The sequence below is a fragment of the Eleutherodactylus coqui genome, chromosome 5 (assembly GCF_035609145.1).
Source record: "Eleutherodactylus coqui strain aEleCoq1 chromosome 5, aEleCoq1.hap1, whole genome shotgun sequence".
NCBI lineage: Eukaryota > Metazoa > Chordata > Amphibia > Anura > Eleutherodactylidae > Eleutherodactylus > Eleutherodactylus coqui.
This window is the reverse complement of record NC_089841.1, coordinates 243,934,860-243,956,236: the sequence shown is the minus strand read 5'-3', so window position 1 is coordinate 243,956,236 and position 21,377 is coordinate 243,934,860. Positions and strand designations below refer to the sequence as shown.

General features: G+C 44.6%; 1 protein-coding gene across 3 annotated transcripts in view; it reads left to right on the top strand.

Moving 5' to 3' along the window:
- The window catches only part of CORO2A (coronin 2A), a 105,447-nt gene that overhangs the window by 58,635 nt on the left and 25,435 nt on the right, over nt 1-21,377 (top strand). For all 3 annotated transcript variants that reach the window (XM_066604414.1, XM_066604413.1, XM_066604412.1), the window contains 4 exons: nt 7,297-7,497; nt 12,903-13,019; nt 16,280-16,429; nt 17,365-17,544. In XM_066604414.1, coding sequence (XP_066460511.1) covers nt 7,297-7,497; nt 12,903-13,019; nt 16,280-16,429; nt 17,365-17,544 — 648 coding nt within the window. The remainder of the gene's footprint in view (nt 1-7,296; nt 7,498-12,902; nt 13,020-16,279; nt 16,430-17,364; nt 17,545-21,377) is intronic.

The following is a 21,377-nucleotide window of genomic DNA, read 5'->3' as shown; positions in this document are numbered from 1 at the left end:
TGGGGTATTCAAAGCCCAGTTACCAGATGAAGAGAATCCTTTTAGCGCTGAGAATTGCAGCCTGCAGCAGCGCAAAAACAAGTGTGAGGGTCACAGATGCCGGCGGCTAGGTGAGTATTGCTTTTTTTTAAACCTAGAGTAGCTAGGGCTTATTATCAGGGTAGGGCCTATTTTCAGGGAAACACAATACGTGAATAAAAAGCGTTTTTTTTTGTCCAAAAGGTGGCTAGATAGCAGGGTCAATGGGGTCTGCCCAGCGCTGTTCAGTTCCGTCTCGGCCGCAGGGATTCCCCTTTCCTGCTCCCCAAATGCAGCAGAAAAGTGGAATCCCCAACGTTGATCTGAAACCACCCTACAGAAAGCCTATAGTTTATCAGGTATCTGCCAGCCTTTACGAATGTAGACTTGTATATCAGTTAGGCCTCACACAACAGCGTTTGGTGACTGCGTATTACACTCGCAGTTTTCGGGTAATACACAGTAGCAATCTCCAATAGACTTTAACTGTGCCTCCGACACACCATGTGAGAAATGCGCGTGCAACAAAAAAATTGCAGTATGCACTATCTTCGCACGCATACAGTCCAAGATAGTATATGAGAACTAACGGCACGCAACAAGTGCGCAGCTCATTGCATGCTTGTACGTGCTCACAGGCAAGAGATACACTCGCGACACACAGCAGATTACGCCGTCGGAGAGGCCTAATCTTCTTTCTAATAGTAAAACCATTCTTTTTTTTTTTTAACAACAATCTTGAATTTTGTGTACACTTCATAAGTTAGAGACGCACAATAAATGGAATGGTTGGACTGCAGTGCCCAGAAAGATCATCAGAATTGGGGAGGGTTAGTTTAGAGAAAAGACTGCTGAGAGGGCATTACAGAGATCTCTCCCGTGATGTACTTATAACCAGGGCTGTAATTGTAGCAAGAGGGTATTCATTACATCTGGAGGTGAGAAGGTGTATACAGCAGCTTACAAGGGGTTCTTTACTAGACCGTGGAGCTCTCTGCAGGAGGACGTGGTGATGGCAAATTTGCAAAGAGGCCTGGATGTCAATAATAGTACAAATTATGGTCACTAGTTTAGTGGAGATGGGCTATAGATCCAGGGATTTTAAAAGGATTGCCAGAAGGATTTTTTTCTCCCCTGGCCTCTAGTACTTTTCTCCTTTCTGAGGATCAACCTAGTAGGGAAATAGGTTTTCACCATAGTTACTTAAAAATGGGCATCTAATTCAGCCTATCATTAAAAGGAGCATTAAACCTTAAGTATAACTCTGAGGCCTCGGTCAGACGGGCGTTCTTTCGCGCGATTTGCGCATGCGATCTGCGCATAAATAGAACCATTGCTTTGCAATGGCATCGGACACATGGCCGCTTTTTATGCGGATGTCCGATAAATTATAGGACACAAGGAATCGCAGATCGTGCCTATATGCGATCTGCGATTCCTTGTGTTTTATTATATGCGCTCAATGGGGCCGGCGGCAGCAGCGCCAACCCAATTGAGAACATATACTACAAAGATCATTCTCCTCTGCCACAGCTGCAACAGCTGTGGCAGAGAAGAATGATGTTCGCCCATTGAATTCAATGGAGCCGGCAATACAGCCGGCTCCATTGAAAGCAATGGGCTGCCGGCGAGCGCGGGATGAATTTTCGGGAAGGGCTTAAAAATATAAGCCCTTCCCTGAAAATCATCCAAAAATGTGTAAAAATAAAAAAAAATTATATACTCACCTTGTCCCTGCAGCCGGAGTTCAGCCGCGACCTACCAGCAGTTCTCCTGAACTGCTCTGTGTAGTATTCAGCAGCCGGGGATTTAAAATCTGAGAGCTGCCCCTGATTGGTCCTTGCGCTGAGCCAATCAGAGGCAGCACTCACTCACCCATTCATGAATGGGTGAGTGAGAGCTGCCTCTTATTGGTGAGGGCAGTGACCAATCAGAGGCAGCCCATTCAGCAGGCGGGGATTTTGAATACTACACAGAGCAGTTCAGGAGAACTGCCGACCGGCCGCGGCTGAACTCCGTCTGCGGGGACAAGGTGAGTATATATATATATATATATATTTTTTTTTTTTTTTTTTTTACACATTTTTGGATGATTTTCAGGGAAGGGCTTATATTTTTAAGCCCTTCCCGAAAATTCATCCCGCGCTCACCGCCAGCCCATTGCTTACAGCCGGCAATACAGCCAGCTCTATTGAATTGCAATGGGTTGGACAGCGCTCCTTTGATCGGGGCCTTTTCACCGAAAACGCTACTAGCTGCAGATTTTTCGGCCCCGGTCATGCGATTTGCGGATGCGCTTCCGTCATGCGATCCGCAAATCGTGGCAAAATACGCTCGTCTGACCGAGCCCTAAGGCTAATTTCACACAGGCGAGGAAACTCGCCCCATATCTCACTCGGGAATGTGCGATGTCTCCGTGGATGCAAGGTGTTTTTGTGCGCATCACTTCAGGGAAGTAGTGATCCAGAGGATCTGCAAGTGTTTCCCTTTGTTTACAATCAGAAACCTCACATTGCACTCGCACTCCGTGCAATGTTTTTTCCAGCCCTATTGAAAACAATAGACGAGATGTTCCGGGGAAATGCCCAAAGATAGGCCATGCGCAATTTTTTTGCCGCGCTATAATGCATGAAAAAGAATCGCTCATGTATATGACGCCATTCAAAAGAAGGCGGTTCATATTTTTCCGTCTCACAAGACACAAATCTCACACGATTTTCTCGGCCATGTGAAAGTGGCTTTAAAGTAGTTCATCTTAGAGAAGGAGCAAGGGACTATCAATAACATCAGAGGGCGCCAACCTCTTGTACCGTGTGAGACACATTCAGTTTTGAGTGGTGGTCAGGAGCCACGTGTAAGGAGGACCTGTGATCAGCTGCTTACCTTCACAGCCGCATCTCTGCTGATTTATAGTAATCTTGGAGAAACAAAGAATAGTTACAAAGATTTGAAGAACGTTGACCTATTTATATTACATCAGCCAATGTGGCACTGCTTGGAAATCGGAATATGTTTGCAGTTTGTCAGTGTGGAGATTTTATTGTATCCAGGGCATATACTTATAACTTGGGGTTCCTGTGTAATTGCGGCACAGTCAGCTGAATATTCAGGGTCTCAAGTGATAGACCCCAGCCGATCAACTACTGATGACCTATCCTGAGGATAGCTCATCAATAGTACTCTCCCTGGAAAACCTCTTTAACAGCATTAGAGCATCCAGAAAATACGCTTAACAGCAGCTTCATGGGCCATTCACACAATGTATAAGAGGGGTCTGACAGGGCTGCATCCTCTCAGCCTTCTTGTTTAATCTATATGCAGAAGTGATCATGTGGAAAATGGACCAAGACAAATTGGAAACTGGGCTGAGAATAGGTGGCAGAAACATCAACAATCTCCGTTATGCGGATGACACAACTTTGCTTGCAGAAACAGAAGCAGCTGATATGTAATATTAAAACAAAAAGTGAAAAAATTGGCATGTACCTGAATTTGGAGAAGACAAAAATTATGGCGAATGCAAAAAATGGCCAAATTCCAATCAAAATTAACAATGAAGCCGTAGAATGCGTGCGAGACTTCATCTACCTTGGTTGAAAAATTGACCAGGCTGGAGAGTCTATGCCAAAGATAAAACATAGGATAGCATTGGGGCGAAGCGCAATTCTACACATGGACAAAATCTGGAAACGTAGGGATATCGGCATAGCAACTGGATGCTAAAGCTGGATTGCGAAAAAAGCGCATAGGAGGATTGATGCATTCAAACCGTGGTGCTGGCGAAAGCTGCTAGATATGGACAGCAAGAGTAACAAAAGAGAAGTGCTGAATCGTATAATGACCAGATATATCACTGCAGGCCAAGATGACCAGGCTCCGACTCACAAAGGACAAGAGGACCGGGCTCAGGCTCACTGGAGGCCAATAGGACCGGGCTCAGGCTCACTGGAGGCCAAGAGGACCTGGCTCATGCTCACTGGATGCCGAAAGGACTGGGCTCAGGCTCACTGGAGGCCAATAGGACTGGGCTCAGGCTCACTGGAGGCCAATAGGACTGGGCTCAGGCTCACTGGAGGCCAATAGGACCGGGCTCAGGCTCACTGGAGGCCGAGAGGACCGGGCTCAGGCTCACTGGAGGCCGAGAGGACCGGGCTCAGGCTCACTGGAGGCCGAGAGGACCGGGCTCAGGCTCACTGGAGGCCAATAGGACCGGGCTCAGGCTCACTGGAGGCCAAGAGGACCGGGCTCAGGCTCACTGGAGGCCAAGAGGACCAGGCTCAGGCTCACTGGAGGCCAAGAGGCCCGGGCTCAGGATCACTGGAGGCCAAGAGGACCAGGCTCAGGCTCACCGATTTTGGCCATGTAATGTGAGCAGAGTCGCTAGAAAAATCTATGCTTGGACAGATCAGTGGCAAAAGAAGACCCGGCCGCCAAAGGACACGATGGCTGATACTGTCAGAGCTGATACTGGCATGGATATCACACAACTGAAAGAAGCAGTGCAAAACCAAAAAACATGGAGAGACCTCGCCTTTAGGTTCGTGAATGACTAAACGGCTAATAACACAATGAAAAGGGACCCATTGACTCATGTGAGAGACTGTTCTAGGCATGCTCTGTGACTGTCATTCTGCAAGGAGGGGGAGGGGGTAGGCACAGCTTATACCTATTGTGAATGGGTTATTGAGTTCTCTACATATAGGTGTTACCTCTCAGTGTAATCCTGCCTGTGATGTTAGTGAGATGACTGCTGAAAACGTCTCTCTACAGATCAGGAAGTGTCAGACTAATATTAGGCTCTGTAGTCAATGTGAAAAATGCTGGATTTAAAAAAAATACAAATAGTGACTACAAATTTAAAAAAAAAAAAAGCTCACCAAAAATTCTTAAATATTTATAATGCAAAAATGTAATTTACATACCAGGTCATTTTCTGATGACACGTTACATTTCTAGACCCTTTTTTTTAGAATTTTAGAATGCTATTGAAAAGCATTTATAGCCCAACCTGAATGGCTGCTTACAGAAAGCAATAGCATTCAGTTGTACAAGAAAAGTAAAGGCTCACTCACACGAGTGTATGTTCATTGTGTATTTTTTGCACACGGTAATAATATCCCATAGACTTTCATTGGGCCGCTCACACAATGTGCACGAAATACGCGTTAAAAACCCCTGTGGCATGCCGTATCTTGGTGCGTATTACGCACACATACAGGATAGGCTATGTGGATTGATCGTATGCAGCTAGTATGTTTGTACCTAAGTGCTTGCTGCATACTCCTGCATGAAAACAGGTGTATTACTCCCTCACACAGGCTGCTATGAGGAGGCCGAAAATATTATATTAGTGTCCTATTAGTAGTCTACAGGAAGCATGTAAGCAAATGCCTGGTAACAGTAACATCAACTAAAGAGAACCAAACATTGCCTGCAGTTACTCCTCGGAGCGGAGTCTGCGCACCTGTACAGTCTGAAACTTTGTATCACATATTGAAACTTTGTAGTGAGGCGTCAAGTTAATAAAAAGACGTTTGTATGTTGAAGGGATGTGAAGCGAAGCTGTAGTATGTATGGGGGATGTGTGCCAGAAGATACTAGTGGGGAGGTAATGAGTGTCCGCAGGTCACCGGTCTGTGTACTTTACAGGCTTACCACTCCTATGAAGTTCAGTTTGCTGCTATGACAAATTCTGCTACTGATACAAGACTGCACGCCTTTGGAGTGTAGATTCCAACGCAGAGATGGAACGATTAGCATTCCGAAAAGCGTTCAAACTAAACTGAATGATAATCGTACAGTTTAAACGCGGGTGAATGACGAGCGACAACCGTGAGGCTCTCCCTCGTCGGCCAGTTTAAGCTAGCATAAAAACCAGCGCCGTCTCGTGTACTTAGCGTGCCGATTAAACACTGATGTGTGGATTTGGGATCTTTCAAACTGAAACCCTGGACAGCTCCACATGCTATCACTAGACCAGAGCTGCGAGCTCCGTGGCAGCAGATTCCATCTATTTCTGACATCTTGTCTGGGGAGAATAGCGCAGCCGACTAGCTACACTTGTGCAGGAAATGAATGAAAACCTGCTGTAATGCAGATCTAAGCTTGCGGCCTTGGCTTCTGTTTCCACAATGACGGCCTGTAGAGCGAAGCGCGAATATAGTATATGATTATCCCACAAATGTCCCAGAGCTGACTAAGCGTCATAGTCCTGGCTTTGCTCCTACCATCCACACAACCTGCCTCTACTTATATTATGTGCAAACATATGAATGCAACGGAGAAATCCATTTGTGCATTGCAATGACAGCCCAGTGATCCTACTTGTCACCATCATGCAATGCTTCATTATCCCTGTGGAGGTTGCCTCTCAGATTACAGCTGTGGATCTCATTACCTGGCCACCCTACGATCAGCGTGTTCTGTGGGGGCCTTCCTAACAAAAAGGGTTCTTAAAAGTAACCAACCCTTCATGTCCCCTTCACACAGGCATGTCAGTATTTGCATGCGCCTGAGCACTGCGTAGTTGCAAAATGAACGCTTTAACTGTATTTCTGCGCACAAGGTATGTGCATTTACGTGTAGCAAAAAAATAGGCACCGATTGAAATGGCCGATAAGGCTAATAAGTTTCCAAGTGTGGTGTTCTTCCTGCACAATTACTCAGCGCTTCACGCAACGCCTTGCGTATTTTGCATGCATATGTGCATTCCCATTGACTTCTATGGGAACTTTTGGTGTGCAAATGTGCAGGAAAATAGAGCGTGCTGCGTTATGTTTTTTTGCGCAACCGAAATGCGCAGGAAAATACGGGTATGTGAGCGAACCCATTGAAATCAATGGATTCTATTCTCTGCATGCGCAAAAATGTCAGAGAGAAGGCGGGCTTAAAGAAAATGGTTTATGATTACCTTTTTATCTTATGCATGTATGTATGTGTATTCAGTTTGGTCTACATGACTATGGTGACTTCCTTCTTGCCTTAGGCTGCCTGTCCATGGGGGTAGCGGTATCCCGCTGCCCAGGAGCAGGGGCCTGCAGGCAGATCTCCGCAGTCAGCGGAAAATCGCTATGATTCACACACACATTTCTGTTATAATCCACATACTCATGGCGAACGCCTTACAGTGTGCCATCTCCTGCATTTACTTGTAATCTGACCAACATACCTTCTATTCAGTATTATGTGTACTGTCACACCGCAGAGCCATGCTTTGCATGTATATTATATTATAGATTTTGATAAGATTAAAGTTCCTGATTTTCATTTTCCCCGCAGATGTCATGGCAGCCTCAATACCGAAGCTCAAAGTACCGTCACGTCTTCGGCAAGCCGGCAAACAAGGAGAGCTGCTATGACAATGTGCCTATTACAAGAAGTGTGCATGACAACCAGTTCTGTGCGGTAAATCCAAGCTTCATTGCTGTAGTGACAGAATGTGCCGGTGGAGGAGCGTTCATTGTCATACCCATACAACAGGTAGGAGGCGCCCTTTTCTTTTAAACCGCTTTCTAATTCTAAGTATTATTAATATTATTGTTAGTAAGAAGACTGCTATCCACAAACCTCGCCAGCCTATATGTACACATAGTTGGGAACTCTTCGACATCCGTCAGCAGCGGAGCTCGGAACTGTCTCTCTTCAGCCAGAGCAATCATATCTTGACTCCTTAGGCTACTAGTAGGGGTTGGCCGACCGAAAGAGTCCTAGGATTAGGCTAGCCATGTGGATGATCGGAGGGATTTACCTTTTTCTTTTCAATGGTATGTCAGATCATGTATTTATGGACAGCGGTTCTTTTACCAAATTTGCCTTGGGTACCAAAATAACTTGTCCGGTCATTATGATTATCATGTCTTAAGGCATGCGGAAGAATAACATCTATAAACATATATGACGGTGTCGGGTATTTCAGTGTGTATTACTTATTCAATAAAGCTAATTGACTATTTACTTTGGCTGTTTTGAGGGTCCTTTTGTCTCATCTAAGTTGTATGTACATGGCATCTCAGCAATTCATGTTTTGTAACATTTGTATAACCAGAAAACACTATGAAGTATCATCTAAATACACCCTGGTACATTTTAATTGTCTCCATCTGATTTGTTCGTTATGTAACAACAATCGTATATATCTGTTAGGCTGGGTTCACACAGAGCGGATATGCAGCGGTTTTGCCGTGGTTTGCCGTTGCATATCCGCACTGCGGCAAAACCGCTGCGTTTGCAGTGCAATGCAGCACAAATGTGTTTTGGCAAAAAGCTGTTCTCACAGGACGGTTTTTTTCCGCACAGCCGCAGGTTTTTCAAGACGCAGCATGTCCATGCTTCTGTCTTTTCCGCAGCGCTTTTTTGTCCATAGACCTCTATGGACGCAGCTAAATCCGCACCAATATACGCTGCAAAATGTAAAAAAACGCGTAGCCCCTTAGTGAGAGCCCTATAGTGATTTTTTGTCCTGCAGAGTGTGTATGAAAGGAGATCGCAGGGTGATCTCCCTCCATACATCACACGTGTCAGCTGTTTCTTACAGCCGACACCCGGCGGCCACAGCCCCGATAAGCCGCGCGTCCGATCGGGTCTAGTAACCCTTTAAATGCCGGAGTAAATTCTGTCAGCGGCATTTTGATCCCCCTAACTATATTTGGGGGTCCTATACGGCCCGTCACGATGAGATTGCAGGAGCCGTGCGGGTATCATGGCAGAATGCTTATCAAGCCATGCCCATGGGGTGGCTTGATAGACTGCCTGTCAGATTGCAGTATTATGTAATGCTATGGCATTACATCATACTGCAGGAGCGATCAAAGCATCGCAAGTTGTTGCCCATTCTGGGGACTCAAAAAAAAGTTAAAATAGGATCAATCATGTTTTTGCGAATTATTTTTAAAAAAAGTAATAAAAGTGTAAAAACAAACCTTTTGCCATATTTATAATTAAAGAATCTAAATAATAAATCAAAAATACATTTGGTATCGCTGCATCTGTAAAAGTCTGATCTATCAAAGTAACGCATAATTAACCCTCATAATGAACGTCATCAGAAAAAAAAATAACGACAGAATGGCGCATTTTTGGTCACCCTGTTTCAAAGAAAAAATGCAATAAAAAGCAATCAAAAAGTCATATGTATTCCAACTATGTCGACGTAAAAATAAAAAGATATTGCGCGCAGCAGATGGCGGCAAAAAATAATTAATGTCTTTGAAAAAAAAAAGTTGTACAGCAAAAAAAGAAAAAACGTTATAATTTTAGTATCGTAGTAATCGCACTGACCCACAGAATAAAGTCATTTCTGTTGCAGTTTGTGCGCCGTAGAAACAAGACGCACCGAGAGATGGAGGAATTTCATTTTTTTTTTTCCATTTCTCTTCTCTTAGAATTTTTCAGTACATTAAATGGCACCATTGAAAAATACAACTCGGCCCACAAAAAACAGCAAGCCCTCAGACAGCGACGGCGATGGATAAATAACGGAGTTACTATTTTTTAAATGGGAGGAGGAAAAAAAGAAAATAGAATAAAATAAGAAAACTTCTTCATTATGGAGTCGTTCCGTTTAGGGCTCATTCACACGGGCAGATGCAGTTACAGTTCGTGAAATGTGCAGCGTCTTTACTGACCGTGTATTTGGACCTTCATGCAATATTTTCCCTGCCTTATTTATGTGCAGAAAAACCCCAAGAGGGTCCTGTAGGCTTCACCTGTTTTCATGCATAAATCTGCACAAAATACGCACGTATTTATATTCACCGTATTTTCAGAATCCCATTGACTTTAATAGGCAATTTCAGTCCATAATACAGACCAAAATGGGACATTCTGTGACTTTTTTTTTTCCACACATGTAGAATACACACGTGAAAAAGCATGTGTGATTACCCCAATGCAAATTGATGGTAATTAGGTGGTCTGTATGACATCTGTAAAATAATGCGCATGTAATACAGAGCTCAAATATCCTCAAGTGAATGAACGCTTATGAATGGCCCTTTGAAGGCAACCATAATGCTGATGTGGCCCTCAGTGGTAATGAGTGGGACTCCCCTGATATAGAGCATCTCCGTATGAACTTAATCACAGCCGTCAGAACAGCCCCATCTGTATATGTGCTGTAGATCGGCGTTCTCTCAGGGCGATACTTGTGTTCACAGAGTAAGATATCCTTGTGATAACAGTCTGCTGAGCTCATAGGCTTCAAACTGCCATAATGATAATAAGAACATTCCTCGGGATCATTCAATAAGACCAACAAAGTATTTCAGACATTTACCAATTACATTGTTTTAAACTTTTCTTAGGCTAATTTCACACAGTACGATATTGACCCGTTAAAACCGCCTCTCATCACTTCGGAGGATCGCGGAGTGTTTCCCATTGTTTTCAATGGGTTAACCGCATCACACACTCACGATGCTAGGTCAGTGTGGCATCCCGAGGGAACAGCCACAGATAGGACATGCCACGAGTTATTATTTCCCGTGTGGCAATGCGTGGAAAAAAATCACTGTGTATGAACCCGTTCAAAAGACTGGGGCTCATATTTTGCGTCTTGTAGCGCACAAATCTCGTGCGATTTTCTCGGCCGTTTGGAAACGGTCTTGGTGATTGTAGTAGAAAAGATGTCTGCTGCTGACGTAGTTCTACAGCACATGGACGGGCTCACACGACCGCAGTTAGCTACACGTGCGAGCACACAGCTACTATATAGTGATTTGCTGCGTACCAACAATCCCCTTGTATACGCACGTAATATGTGCTGAGATAGAACATGCTGTTTTTCCTTTTTTCTTTTTTTTCATGCACATATTTTGCGTCGCTCGTGTGAGCAGCATCATTAAGTTATATGGGATTTTGCTACTGCTTATTACGCATGGAAAAACTGCGCGGATAAGATGCAATCCGCATACGGCCGTGTGAGCCCGGCTCATGTCCGTGAGCATTCAGACCCTTAGATGGTTAAAACCGCTATTCAGCTGTGTTGCACCCGCTCCTGGGACCGTTGGTCTAGAACCGGCACGGCTACCACTGAAGCACCACGTGTTACCTTCTCTAAAGAGCCCAAATGTAAATCTGACCTGGTTATCCAAAAATACATCCTCTGCGCCTCCATAGTTGCACATCAACGACTGGATCCCTTTCTGTGTAAAGAACAACTGTACTTAAATAGCAAAATTATAGATCTGCAATTTTTAATTGACCTGTGAACTCCGACAGTAATGTTCTCCATGTGGCTCTTGTGTGGTTCTCCTTCTTAGTAGATGATAGGAAACGGGCAGTTACACCTTAGGTTACGTCTAGAGATGAGCGAGCACCCAAATGCTCGGGTCCGCGTTATTCGAGTTGAGCTTTTCGTAAAATTCGAGAGCTCTACTCAAGTAACGAACCCCATTGACTTCAATGGGAGACTCAAGCATTTTTGTATGTGGGACCTGCCGGTTGCCAAGCTTTTTTTTTGTTATTGTCTCTCTCTCTCTCTCTCTCTCTCTCTCTCTCTCTCTCTCTCTCTCTCTCTCTCTCTCTCTCTCTCTCTCTCTCCCTCTCTCCCTCTCTCTCTCCCTCTCTCTCTCCCTCTCTCTCCCTCTCTCTCCCTCTCTCTCTCCCTCTCTCTCTCCCTCTCTCCCTCTCTCCCCCTTCCCCTCCCTCTCCTCTCCTCCATTTGATGCCAGTGTTTAGTCTCTATGCTGATATTTGCGTCTGAGACCTCTTTTACATGAGCGTCATTTTGACACAGAGTAGGTGCGCCAAAAAATAGCATCTAAAAGCACCGGTGGTTTCCTATGGGTTCTTTCAGACAAACTATTTTTTGACGCGCGTAAAAAAATCGCCGAGATTTCTATCCTATCTTTTGACCACACAAGGCCAGCAACTCCATAGACCTTGATTGGAGACTATGTGAGCTGTCCGGCAAAGGGAGGGGGGGGGGGGTTTAAGACTGCGGGGATTCCCTTCATTGTTCTGGCATCAGCGCACTGCAAGACGCTGCAGCCAGATGGGTAAAAATCACGAAAAATAGCTGCGACCAATTCATTGTACATGCGATTTAGTGCTCCGATAGCCGCAATTTTTTAGCATGGCTATCGGAGAGCTAAAATAACATTCGTGTGAAGGAGGCCTAAGGGTGGTTTCACACCTACGTTGGGGATTCCTGCTTCGGGGAGCAGGAAAGAGGAATTCTCACAGCCAAATGGCTCCGTCTCTGGACGGACCTGAACAGCGCTGGATTGACCCCAGTGACTATAATGGGGGTCCATCCGTTTTCTGCCCAGCTGCCTGGCTTTTTCTTCCATTATTTTGAGACGGATCTGTGATGGAACCACAGATGTGAAACTGGCTTAAGGCCTCTCTCACAGGAACACAGGGTCAGTTTAAATTTGCGGTTCCAAACTCCCATATACTTTTAACTATGACTCTCACACACAGCACGAGAAGTGCGCGCGCAAAAAAAATGGTGGCATGTCCTATCTTGGCGTGCGTACATGCCAAGATAGTATATGGGGCACGTAGTATGTATTCGCTGTTTGCTGGCGCAGCTCATTACGCCCATGTGAGAGAGGCCGAAGGCTCTGTGCACACTGCATCCCTGCCTTCTGTCAGACATACGTGAAGACTTCCCAACATATATACATCTGATGGAAGACGTCAGCATGTGACAATGTCTATACCGCACTAGGTATTTTTTGCAGCGTCTCGCTTTACACGTCGCACAGTAAGGAGTCCAGACATGCTTGCAATGCAATTATTCTTCAGATATCAGAATATTACACAATTTTAAATGGCATCAACCCAACTGCTTAGCTTACTAAATACTTGGATGATACGCTGCGTCAATATTAATTGCTCATACTTGCTTATAAAGTCTTTTTGTTTTTTTTTCTTTGAAGTCCGGGAAGCTTGATCCTCATTATCCTAAAGTTTGTGGTCACAAAGGAAATGTGCTGGACATCAAGTGGAACCCCTTCGATGACTACGCCATTGCTTCCTGCTCTGAAGATGCTACTGTAAGTCCATTAAAGATGATCCGGCATTATAGAACAAGACTTGTTGAAATACAGCCTTCTATTATATCCCAAATTGAACGCACTAAACTCTGTTACCATAGCAACTGATGATTCTGTGAATAGGAAGTCTCTTATAATATGATTTTCGCTTGAGAAAAAGTTCATTGAAAACTCTTTCCTGCGAATCACTGGAATATTTTACTGTAAAATCCGAAGTTTTGAAACAGTTTCATGTCCAACCGATGATTGTAGAACACAGAATGCAAACATCTGCAAGTTGGGACCTCCTGCACAACTGGCATTGACATACGTTTGGCTGCTATTACATGCCAGTCACACCCAGGGAACGGCCGCATTGACATGCACGTTGTTGATCCGGGGATTATTCCGATTGCCAGATTGGAGTCAGGAAGGAATTTTTTTCCCTTAAAAGCCTCTGTTTTTTTTTTATTCTTTTTTTGCTTCCTCTGGATCAACATTGGGGGGTAATAGCATGGACATATAATCTTTTTCCGGCCTTACATATTATGTTACTATGTTGTGCGAACAGTCACTTTGCTCTTTCATAAAAAATTAGATTTAAAATCTATGGGTAAAATTTTCTTCAAAATCAATCACTTGATCAAGTGAAAAAGCGATTAGTTGGTTTATCCTGTTCTGATGTCACATTCTATCTGGACATGCAAGGAAATTGGACCAAAAGAAGTAAAATAGTAGAAAATATCTGTATATCTTCACGATAATCTCTACAAATTATCCAATACGCCGAACCAAAATTGTCGCAATGTAAAGGTTATTGTATCATATAGATATTAGCCATTTACACTAACAAGCGGGGGTACCTTCTAATCAGCCCATTCTGGGGCACCAAAGTAAGTGGGCATAGTCAAGACATTCACATGAGAATGTGATCCACGGGGCTGTGACTGGAGTGGATGCTGACCACCATGCTGGTTCGAGTCTGTCTTTAAACTCCTGATCTCCGGCTATATTTACGTAAAGCGGTCTGTAGAGAGAAAGCAAGAAACGTCCTATAAAATGCAGTAAAGCTACATCGAAAAAGATAAAACGTGTGCACAGGGGTACCATCAGAGCCAGAGCGTGCCCTCTGCCCACTGCGGCACACCTTCCTCCTAACCTTGTGCGATACAGAAGGGGCAGCATCAATCTAGGGGTTCATCATCCCTTCTATCGAGTTTGAAGGCCGGTGCCAGTATAGTTCTGTGAAAGATGTTGTCTTGTTATGTATTAGAACCCTTAATAGCAAATAAACTCCATTTAGTCACGTGCGACCCGGGTATTGTGCATTCATTTATTTCTACAGTCCATTGATCTTGCAATGGCCGTGTCTATAGAAATATGGTGGCATGTCAGATTCTAGAATCGTGAAAAAGCTGTTTATTATATTCCTTTGACCTATTCAGTTACTGGATCTACTGAATCTCAATCTGACAGGGCACTTTTGGGATCTGGTGGGATAGGATATTTGAGGAATAAAGAATATGAAGTAAATGGGTTAAAAGGGTTGCCCAGGGCTAGGAAAGCATGGCTGCCTTCTTCAAGACACAGTGCCACCTTTGTTCGTGGGGTTGTGTCTGGTATTGCAGCTCGGATGCATTGAAGTGCATGGGAGCTGAGCTGCAATACCAGACACAACCTACAGACAAGGGTGGCGCTGTGTTTGGAAGAAAGCAGCCATCTTTTTCTAATTCCAGACAACCCTTTTAAGGACCTTGTTAACTATATATCATCCCAGGCTGTTTTCAGGGGAAAGGAAGGGATATCATGTCGGTCTTGGAATGGTGTAACTAACAAAAGGACATGTTAAAGCTTTTCCTAGCCGTGCAGGAGACGCCAGCGAGGTCCATTTTGTACTTATAGCTAAATATCATAATCTCTCATTGTAAATACACAAAAAGATCAATAAAAACAGACATTTTTTATCATTGATGGACATAGTAATTATAGGTTTGATAAGGGCTCATGCCCACAAGCGATGCGGAATACGTCCGTCCGAGGATTTACACCGCGGGACTACCCCGAATCAAAACAAAAAAGTGCCAGCGAGTGATCGCGTTTTTCCACGCGTATTTCCGCAGTTTTGCTTCCATTGATATCAATGGAGCCCTCCCGCAGCAGATCTGCGGTAAAGTAAAACAATGCGCAATTCTTTCCCGCTTGCGGAAATCCACGGTACAAATCCTCATGTGTGAGTTGACAGGCAGAAAGCTATTAGCTTCAATAGAATGTTTCCACTGCGGAATTCATGTGTGGATTTCTGCCGAGAGAAACGCGATGCAAATCCGTCCGTGGGCATTAACCCTAAGGCCTCATGTCCACACGGTAATACGGGCCCATGCAGAATCCCGCAGCGGCTTCCTCCTTTCCCACAGACATGAGGCCTGAAAATAAGATATACTCACCTTTCCGGACGCTGCTGATCGCGGCCGAATCTTCTTTCTCAGCCCGACAGATGTTCTCAGCACGCCAGCGCATGCGCCGTGCACTCTTTTTTTTCTTTTTTTGAACTCCCGCTCTCCCGCGGCACAGCAGAAATACAGATGTGGGTGTGCCGCGGGACCGGTCAGCTCCCATAGGCTTCGATAAAAGCTGTGGGAGCCATCTGTGCAGGAAACCCACACGAAATGGAGCATGCTGCGGGTGTTTTCCCGCATGTGCGGTCCGCGCGCTAGAGAAAAAGGACATCCGCAGGTATTTAATTACCTGCGGATGCCCAATGATTCCCTATGGATGCGGATCACGCGTGCGGATACCCGCGCAGATTTGATATTTCTAATTTGCCCGTGGACATTGCGCCTATGTGTTTCCTATAAATGATTGGCCTCAGAACTGCATTACCAGCCTGATCTTGTTCGTCATTGCTTGTACAATAGTACAAAATATAGGTGGAATTGTGTAAAGTTATGCTGGGATATCAGACAACTGAAAGAAGCAGTGCAAAACTGAAAAACCTAGAAGGAGCTCGCCTTTAGGGTCGCCGAGGGCCGTGAGCGACCAAACGACCAACAACAACAATGCTGGGAAGCATTTTGTGAGTTAGGAGTTGTTGATTGGTAGTTAAGGAAAACTGAGATATGGAAATGGGCCTTATAGTATTCCTGAGATAGTGATGTTGAGGTAGGCGTCTCACTGTGATTTGTGCATAGGTCAGTGGTTTCTCCAAAGTTGGTCATGCCTATATTTTCAAACACCTATGTGTTACTTTCTGTGATCGATATTTTTTGCTCTTCCACAAACAGATCAAAGTTTGGAATATTCCAAAGCCTTTTGTAGCCAAGAATATAACCAATGCGTGGAAAGAACTCGTAGGGCATTCCAGAAGAGTTGGTGTTATAGAATGGCATCCTACAGCTAGCAATATCATATTCAGCACTGCCTATGACTACAAGGTAAGGCGTGTGAATCAGGATCTTCTTAGGGTACTTGGTCTACTATGCAGATAATCACAGGGTATTCCAGGATAACCAACTATGCCCTGCAACTAAAAACTCTGGATTAAACATAAGTCATTCTGCACTTTCACCAACCTTTGGCCATGTCAAAAACACATCAGATCCTCAGTGATCGCTGAAACCGAGGAGCAGGAACGCTCAGCCAAGCTCTGTGGCTTTTGGCTCCAACCTTCACTCATCTGCTCTCCTTGTTAGCTGAAGACTGGCTCATACACGGGCACAGTGATGGACTGAGCACTTCAGTGATGGGTGGGTGTCTCAGTACCCGGACCCCGACATGTAAGACGTTTTCATTGGTTTCTGTGACAGGTCAAAAGATTTATGAATGTGTCGATAGTCTTCAGGGTGATTCCTTGTAAACAGTTCCTGATATCACAAGCAACTAAACCTAGAAGAACTTTGTTGTTGACTTGAGGAACGATATTTAGAATCGTCCAAAAAAAACAATTTGACATGAAAAGTTTATGAGAAATAAGGGAATGTCAGGTGAAAAGGAAAACTGCTTGTATTTGTTACAGGCCAAAGTAGTTAGAACCCCTAGAGCCTATAATTGTTGATGACACCATAGGTATATATTATTTCCTAGTAGTGCTGGCATTTGTACGGGAACAATGTCTTATTTTATCACCCCAATAGCTTAACCCCTTCAGGACCATCCCTAAAAAGTGTCTGGTCCTCTAGGTACAAAACAACCTGGTCCTTAAGGGGTTAAGGATCTGATCTGAAGGTCCCTTACCAGCTTAGCACCATGGAGCAGGCACACAGTCCCTTTGAGGTCCTCCCTGTTCCTACACCACTCACACTAACCTCTCAGAGATGTTGGAGTATAACAGAAGTTACAATGTATTTATACACTTATTCTTCTATTTCAGATCATGATATGGAATCTGGACAACGAGGAGCCGATCATTTACAGTCCCGTCAGGACCATCGAGTGTCATAAAGATGTCGTTCTCTCCATGTCCTTCAATCTAGATGGAAGTCTTTTTGCTACGTCATGTAAAGACAGAAAGCTCCGAGTCATTGATCCTCTGACAGGAAGCGTTCTGCAGGTCTGCACATGATACTTGTCCGTTTGTCTGCAGAGATTCCATGATGCTGATTCTAAAGCTGCTTTACTGTATATCTTGTGATTCGCTTTTTCTTTCTAGATGACTTTGGCCAATTTTCTATTGCCCTTCTCATTCATCCACTATGGACTTTGATTTAGGAAACCCAGTTGCTTTTGTGTGCAGCAGTTTGTGAGGTTACAGTCCTCTCAGGTTAAAATATCTTCATTCCTGTTACGTGGGTCATTAACCTGAAACCACATTCCATTTACAATGTCATAGACATTACCAGTCTGTGGCACATGCGATTGACTGGAAGATCCACCCAATCAACCGAAAATGGAATGTTATGATTATTAAAAAAGTGAGACTACCAGAACTTTAGAATATGACCTGGACACAGGAACATTAATTACCCTTGGTAATGAAAGGGTTAAATAAGATATAAAGTCTAATTTAAAATACAGAATTTGTGACAAAATATTAACTATTTCTAGTATCAGATTTTTAGGTCTCACTTTTGTTTCCATAATATAAAAAAAATAATATCTGGGTCATTATGATGCACATATTTTTGTAGGGCTGTAAACACAGAGTGGAGTCACATTATTATGACCACCAGCTAATATCCAGAGTAACCGCTATGTGCCGCATGGACAGCAGCCAGACGGGCTGGGAGGGGGTCTCAGGTATCTGGAGCCGTGCTGACTGCAGTGCATCCCACAGTTGCTGGAGGGTGCATGGGGGAGGATCCATAGAGCGAACAAAACAATCAAGGTGGTCCCACAGATGCTCAGTTGGGTTCAAGTCTGAGGAATTAGGGGGCAGGGAAATACTCTGAAGTCTTGGTCATGCTCTTCCAACCACTGTTGGATATTTCTAGCTGTGTAACATGTCCTATTGTCTTGCTGGAAGATCCCACCTGCCCCAGGGAAGACAAACAGCACGTGTGGGTGGTCTGCAAGGATGGATTCATGACCAAATCGATAGTGCGGTCCACATGGATGAGCTGCCCAGTGAATGCAATGAAAAAATTCCCCTTGACCATAACTCTGCCACCCGCTTGTGTTCTTGCAGCAATGGCTGCAGGCTGTTTGTTCTCTCATGTTTCTCACCTGACGCACCAATGTCTATCTGATCGATTAAGCAGAAAATGTGACTCATCGGAGCAGGTAGCCCTTTGTCAATTAGCGGTGGTCCAATTCCAATACTGCCGCGCAAATTAAAGCTTTTTCTTCTGATGCCCCTTTGTTAGCATAGGTACAGTGACCATCCATCAGCTTCGGAGCCCCTATACGCTGTAGGGTTCACTGAACTGTTTTCGATGCCTGTCTGATAGCCCTCTAGTTCATTTTCGAGGTGAGCTGCTCCAGAGTAGCGTAACGGTCATCCCTTGTACACCTTCGAAGCAAACGTTCACCTCCCGCATCATTGGCACACGGTGCTCCACAGTTTCCACGTCAGTTATTCCCAAAAGTGCCACTTGTCCACTCACTATACACTTTCACTACAGCAGCATGCGAACAGTACACAAACTGCGCAATTTGAGAAATACTGCCACCCTTGACCTGAAAGCCAAGAATCCTTTTGTAACTCGGATAAAGCACCCCTTTTACCTATGACAACAATGACCGATATGTGAGCAGACAGCCTGGTGTACCTCATGTATCCACCAAGCCAGTCCACGACGCATCTCTTCCTTCATGGGCTATGCACTGCCGACATCAAGGTGGGCATAATAATCTGACTCAACTGTGTACTTCATTAGGGAAATTGAAAGCCTATGCCCTTATACCTAAGCTGATGTTAACTTCTGCATTGTGCAGTTTATGGAGGTTAGTGATTGGGATTACTGAGGTACAGTACTTTGAAGTCCCATGTCTGCTGCTGAAGCCTCAGGCATTCTCCTAGCAGTTGATCTTTGGGTGTCATCTTATTGATATATTCGTGCATGCTCTTAGTTTCATTCAATATGGTGGCTTTGACCCCCCCCATCTGACCCTGTCCACCCTCTTTCCACCCTCTTTCCACTTGGTGTATAGTCTCTGGGTGTTGGATTTGGGGTAAAAGCCTCTGTACATTGTGAGAAGCTTCTGGGTTTTCACTTTGGCAGCCTCCACGTCTTCTTTTGGCCAGCTCACTATACCAGCAGGCTATCTGATAACTGGTAGAGGGGCTACATATTGATGGCATGAATCTTATTTTTCCCATTGAGGTGGCTCTTTACAACCTGTCTTACCCTTTGGTGGTACTTGAATATGCTGTCTTCCTTGCCTCTTCATCATGGTTCCTATAACATTGTGGTATAGGAAAGTACTTATTGCTGGTCTGTGTGCTTGCAATGTGCCCTGCTGGCAATTCCACCCTACCAGTCTGAACAACCTTGCCACTTTTTACTGCCATCCAGTCACACGTATCCAGTCTGAATGAAATCCCAATGTCCTCACTCTAAATCCACGTCAAGTTAATTGGCGAATCAATTTCTCATTCTCTTTTCATAAAGCTTGATGTCGTCGATGTAGAGGAGTTGGCTGATGGTAGTTCCACTCTTCAACTTGTATCCATATCCAGTCCTTGTGATTACCTGGCTGAGGGGGGTTCAAGCCTATACAGGAAAGCAACGGAGGCAGTGCATCACCTTGATATATGCCACACTTGTTCACTTGTGCTAGCTGTCTTGAGTTGACTTTCAGTTTTGTCTTCCACAGTCTCATTGAGTTTTTGAGGTAGGTCAAGAGTGTCTTGTTGACTTTGTAGAGCAGAAGCATTCATAGAGCCACGTGTGTGACATTGAGTTATAGGCTTTCATGTAATCAATGCAGGCGGTGCAGAAGTTATTATGACTGGATCCTGAGTCTTGGGCAACTGCCCTATCTATGAGCAACTAGTGTTTTGTTTCTCTGGTGGTGTGCTCAATGCCCTTCCAAGATTTGCTCATGTACTGACCCATATGGTTCAGTAGCTTGGCATCTTAGATACCTCATGCAGTGTTTTTGTACACAGTCAAGTAGATGAAAGGATGTTCTGAGTTTTGTGAGACCAGCTGTCAATTATGGAGGAGGTAAGCTGATGGCTTGGGGCTCTTTTTCTGGATGACTGGCACACTGGACAAAAAGGGCTACCACAGCATTTTGATACACCACGCAATACCCTTAGGTGCACGCCTAGTTGGTCAGGGGTTCATATTACCGCAGGACAATGATCCAAAACATAGTTTTAGGTTATGTCAGAACTACTTGAGAAGATAAGAAGACACCGGTTGGCTTCAAAGAATGGAAATGCAGCCCTTTTTCCTCCGGTATTTACAGCCGGATCTGTGACAGAACCCCCGACTGAAGGTTCCAACGCAGATGTGAAACCGCCCTTAACTTGTCTATTTGTTCTATGCTTTCATTTCAAAGTACATTTGAGACATTAAACTGTAAATATCAATAGAAACTGGAAATATTTAGGTTTTCTAAAACATTTGGCCAGCAGTGAATGTCTATAGGCAGCATAGTAGTTACAGAACACATGACTGCATGAGAAGCATAAAGGTGGGTTTACACGGGACGAATGTCAGACAAACGATGTCTGACACCCGCCCCTGTGTGTCCTCGCTCCCGCACAGGAGCTAGTATCACTGGCTCGCTCACAGTGCTGCCAGCAGGGGAGTGGGGAGGCTGCAGAAGATTCCTCTCCTTGCTCTCCCACGCCCCTCTCCATTGACATAACACAGCGGCCGTTCAGTACTGAACGGCCGCTATTTACACTTAACGATGAGCAATCAGCTCATGCAGCATAAATGATGGATAATGAGCTGAATGATGATCGTTCAGTATTGAACACCCGCTGTG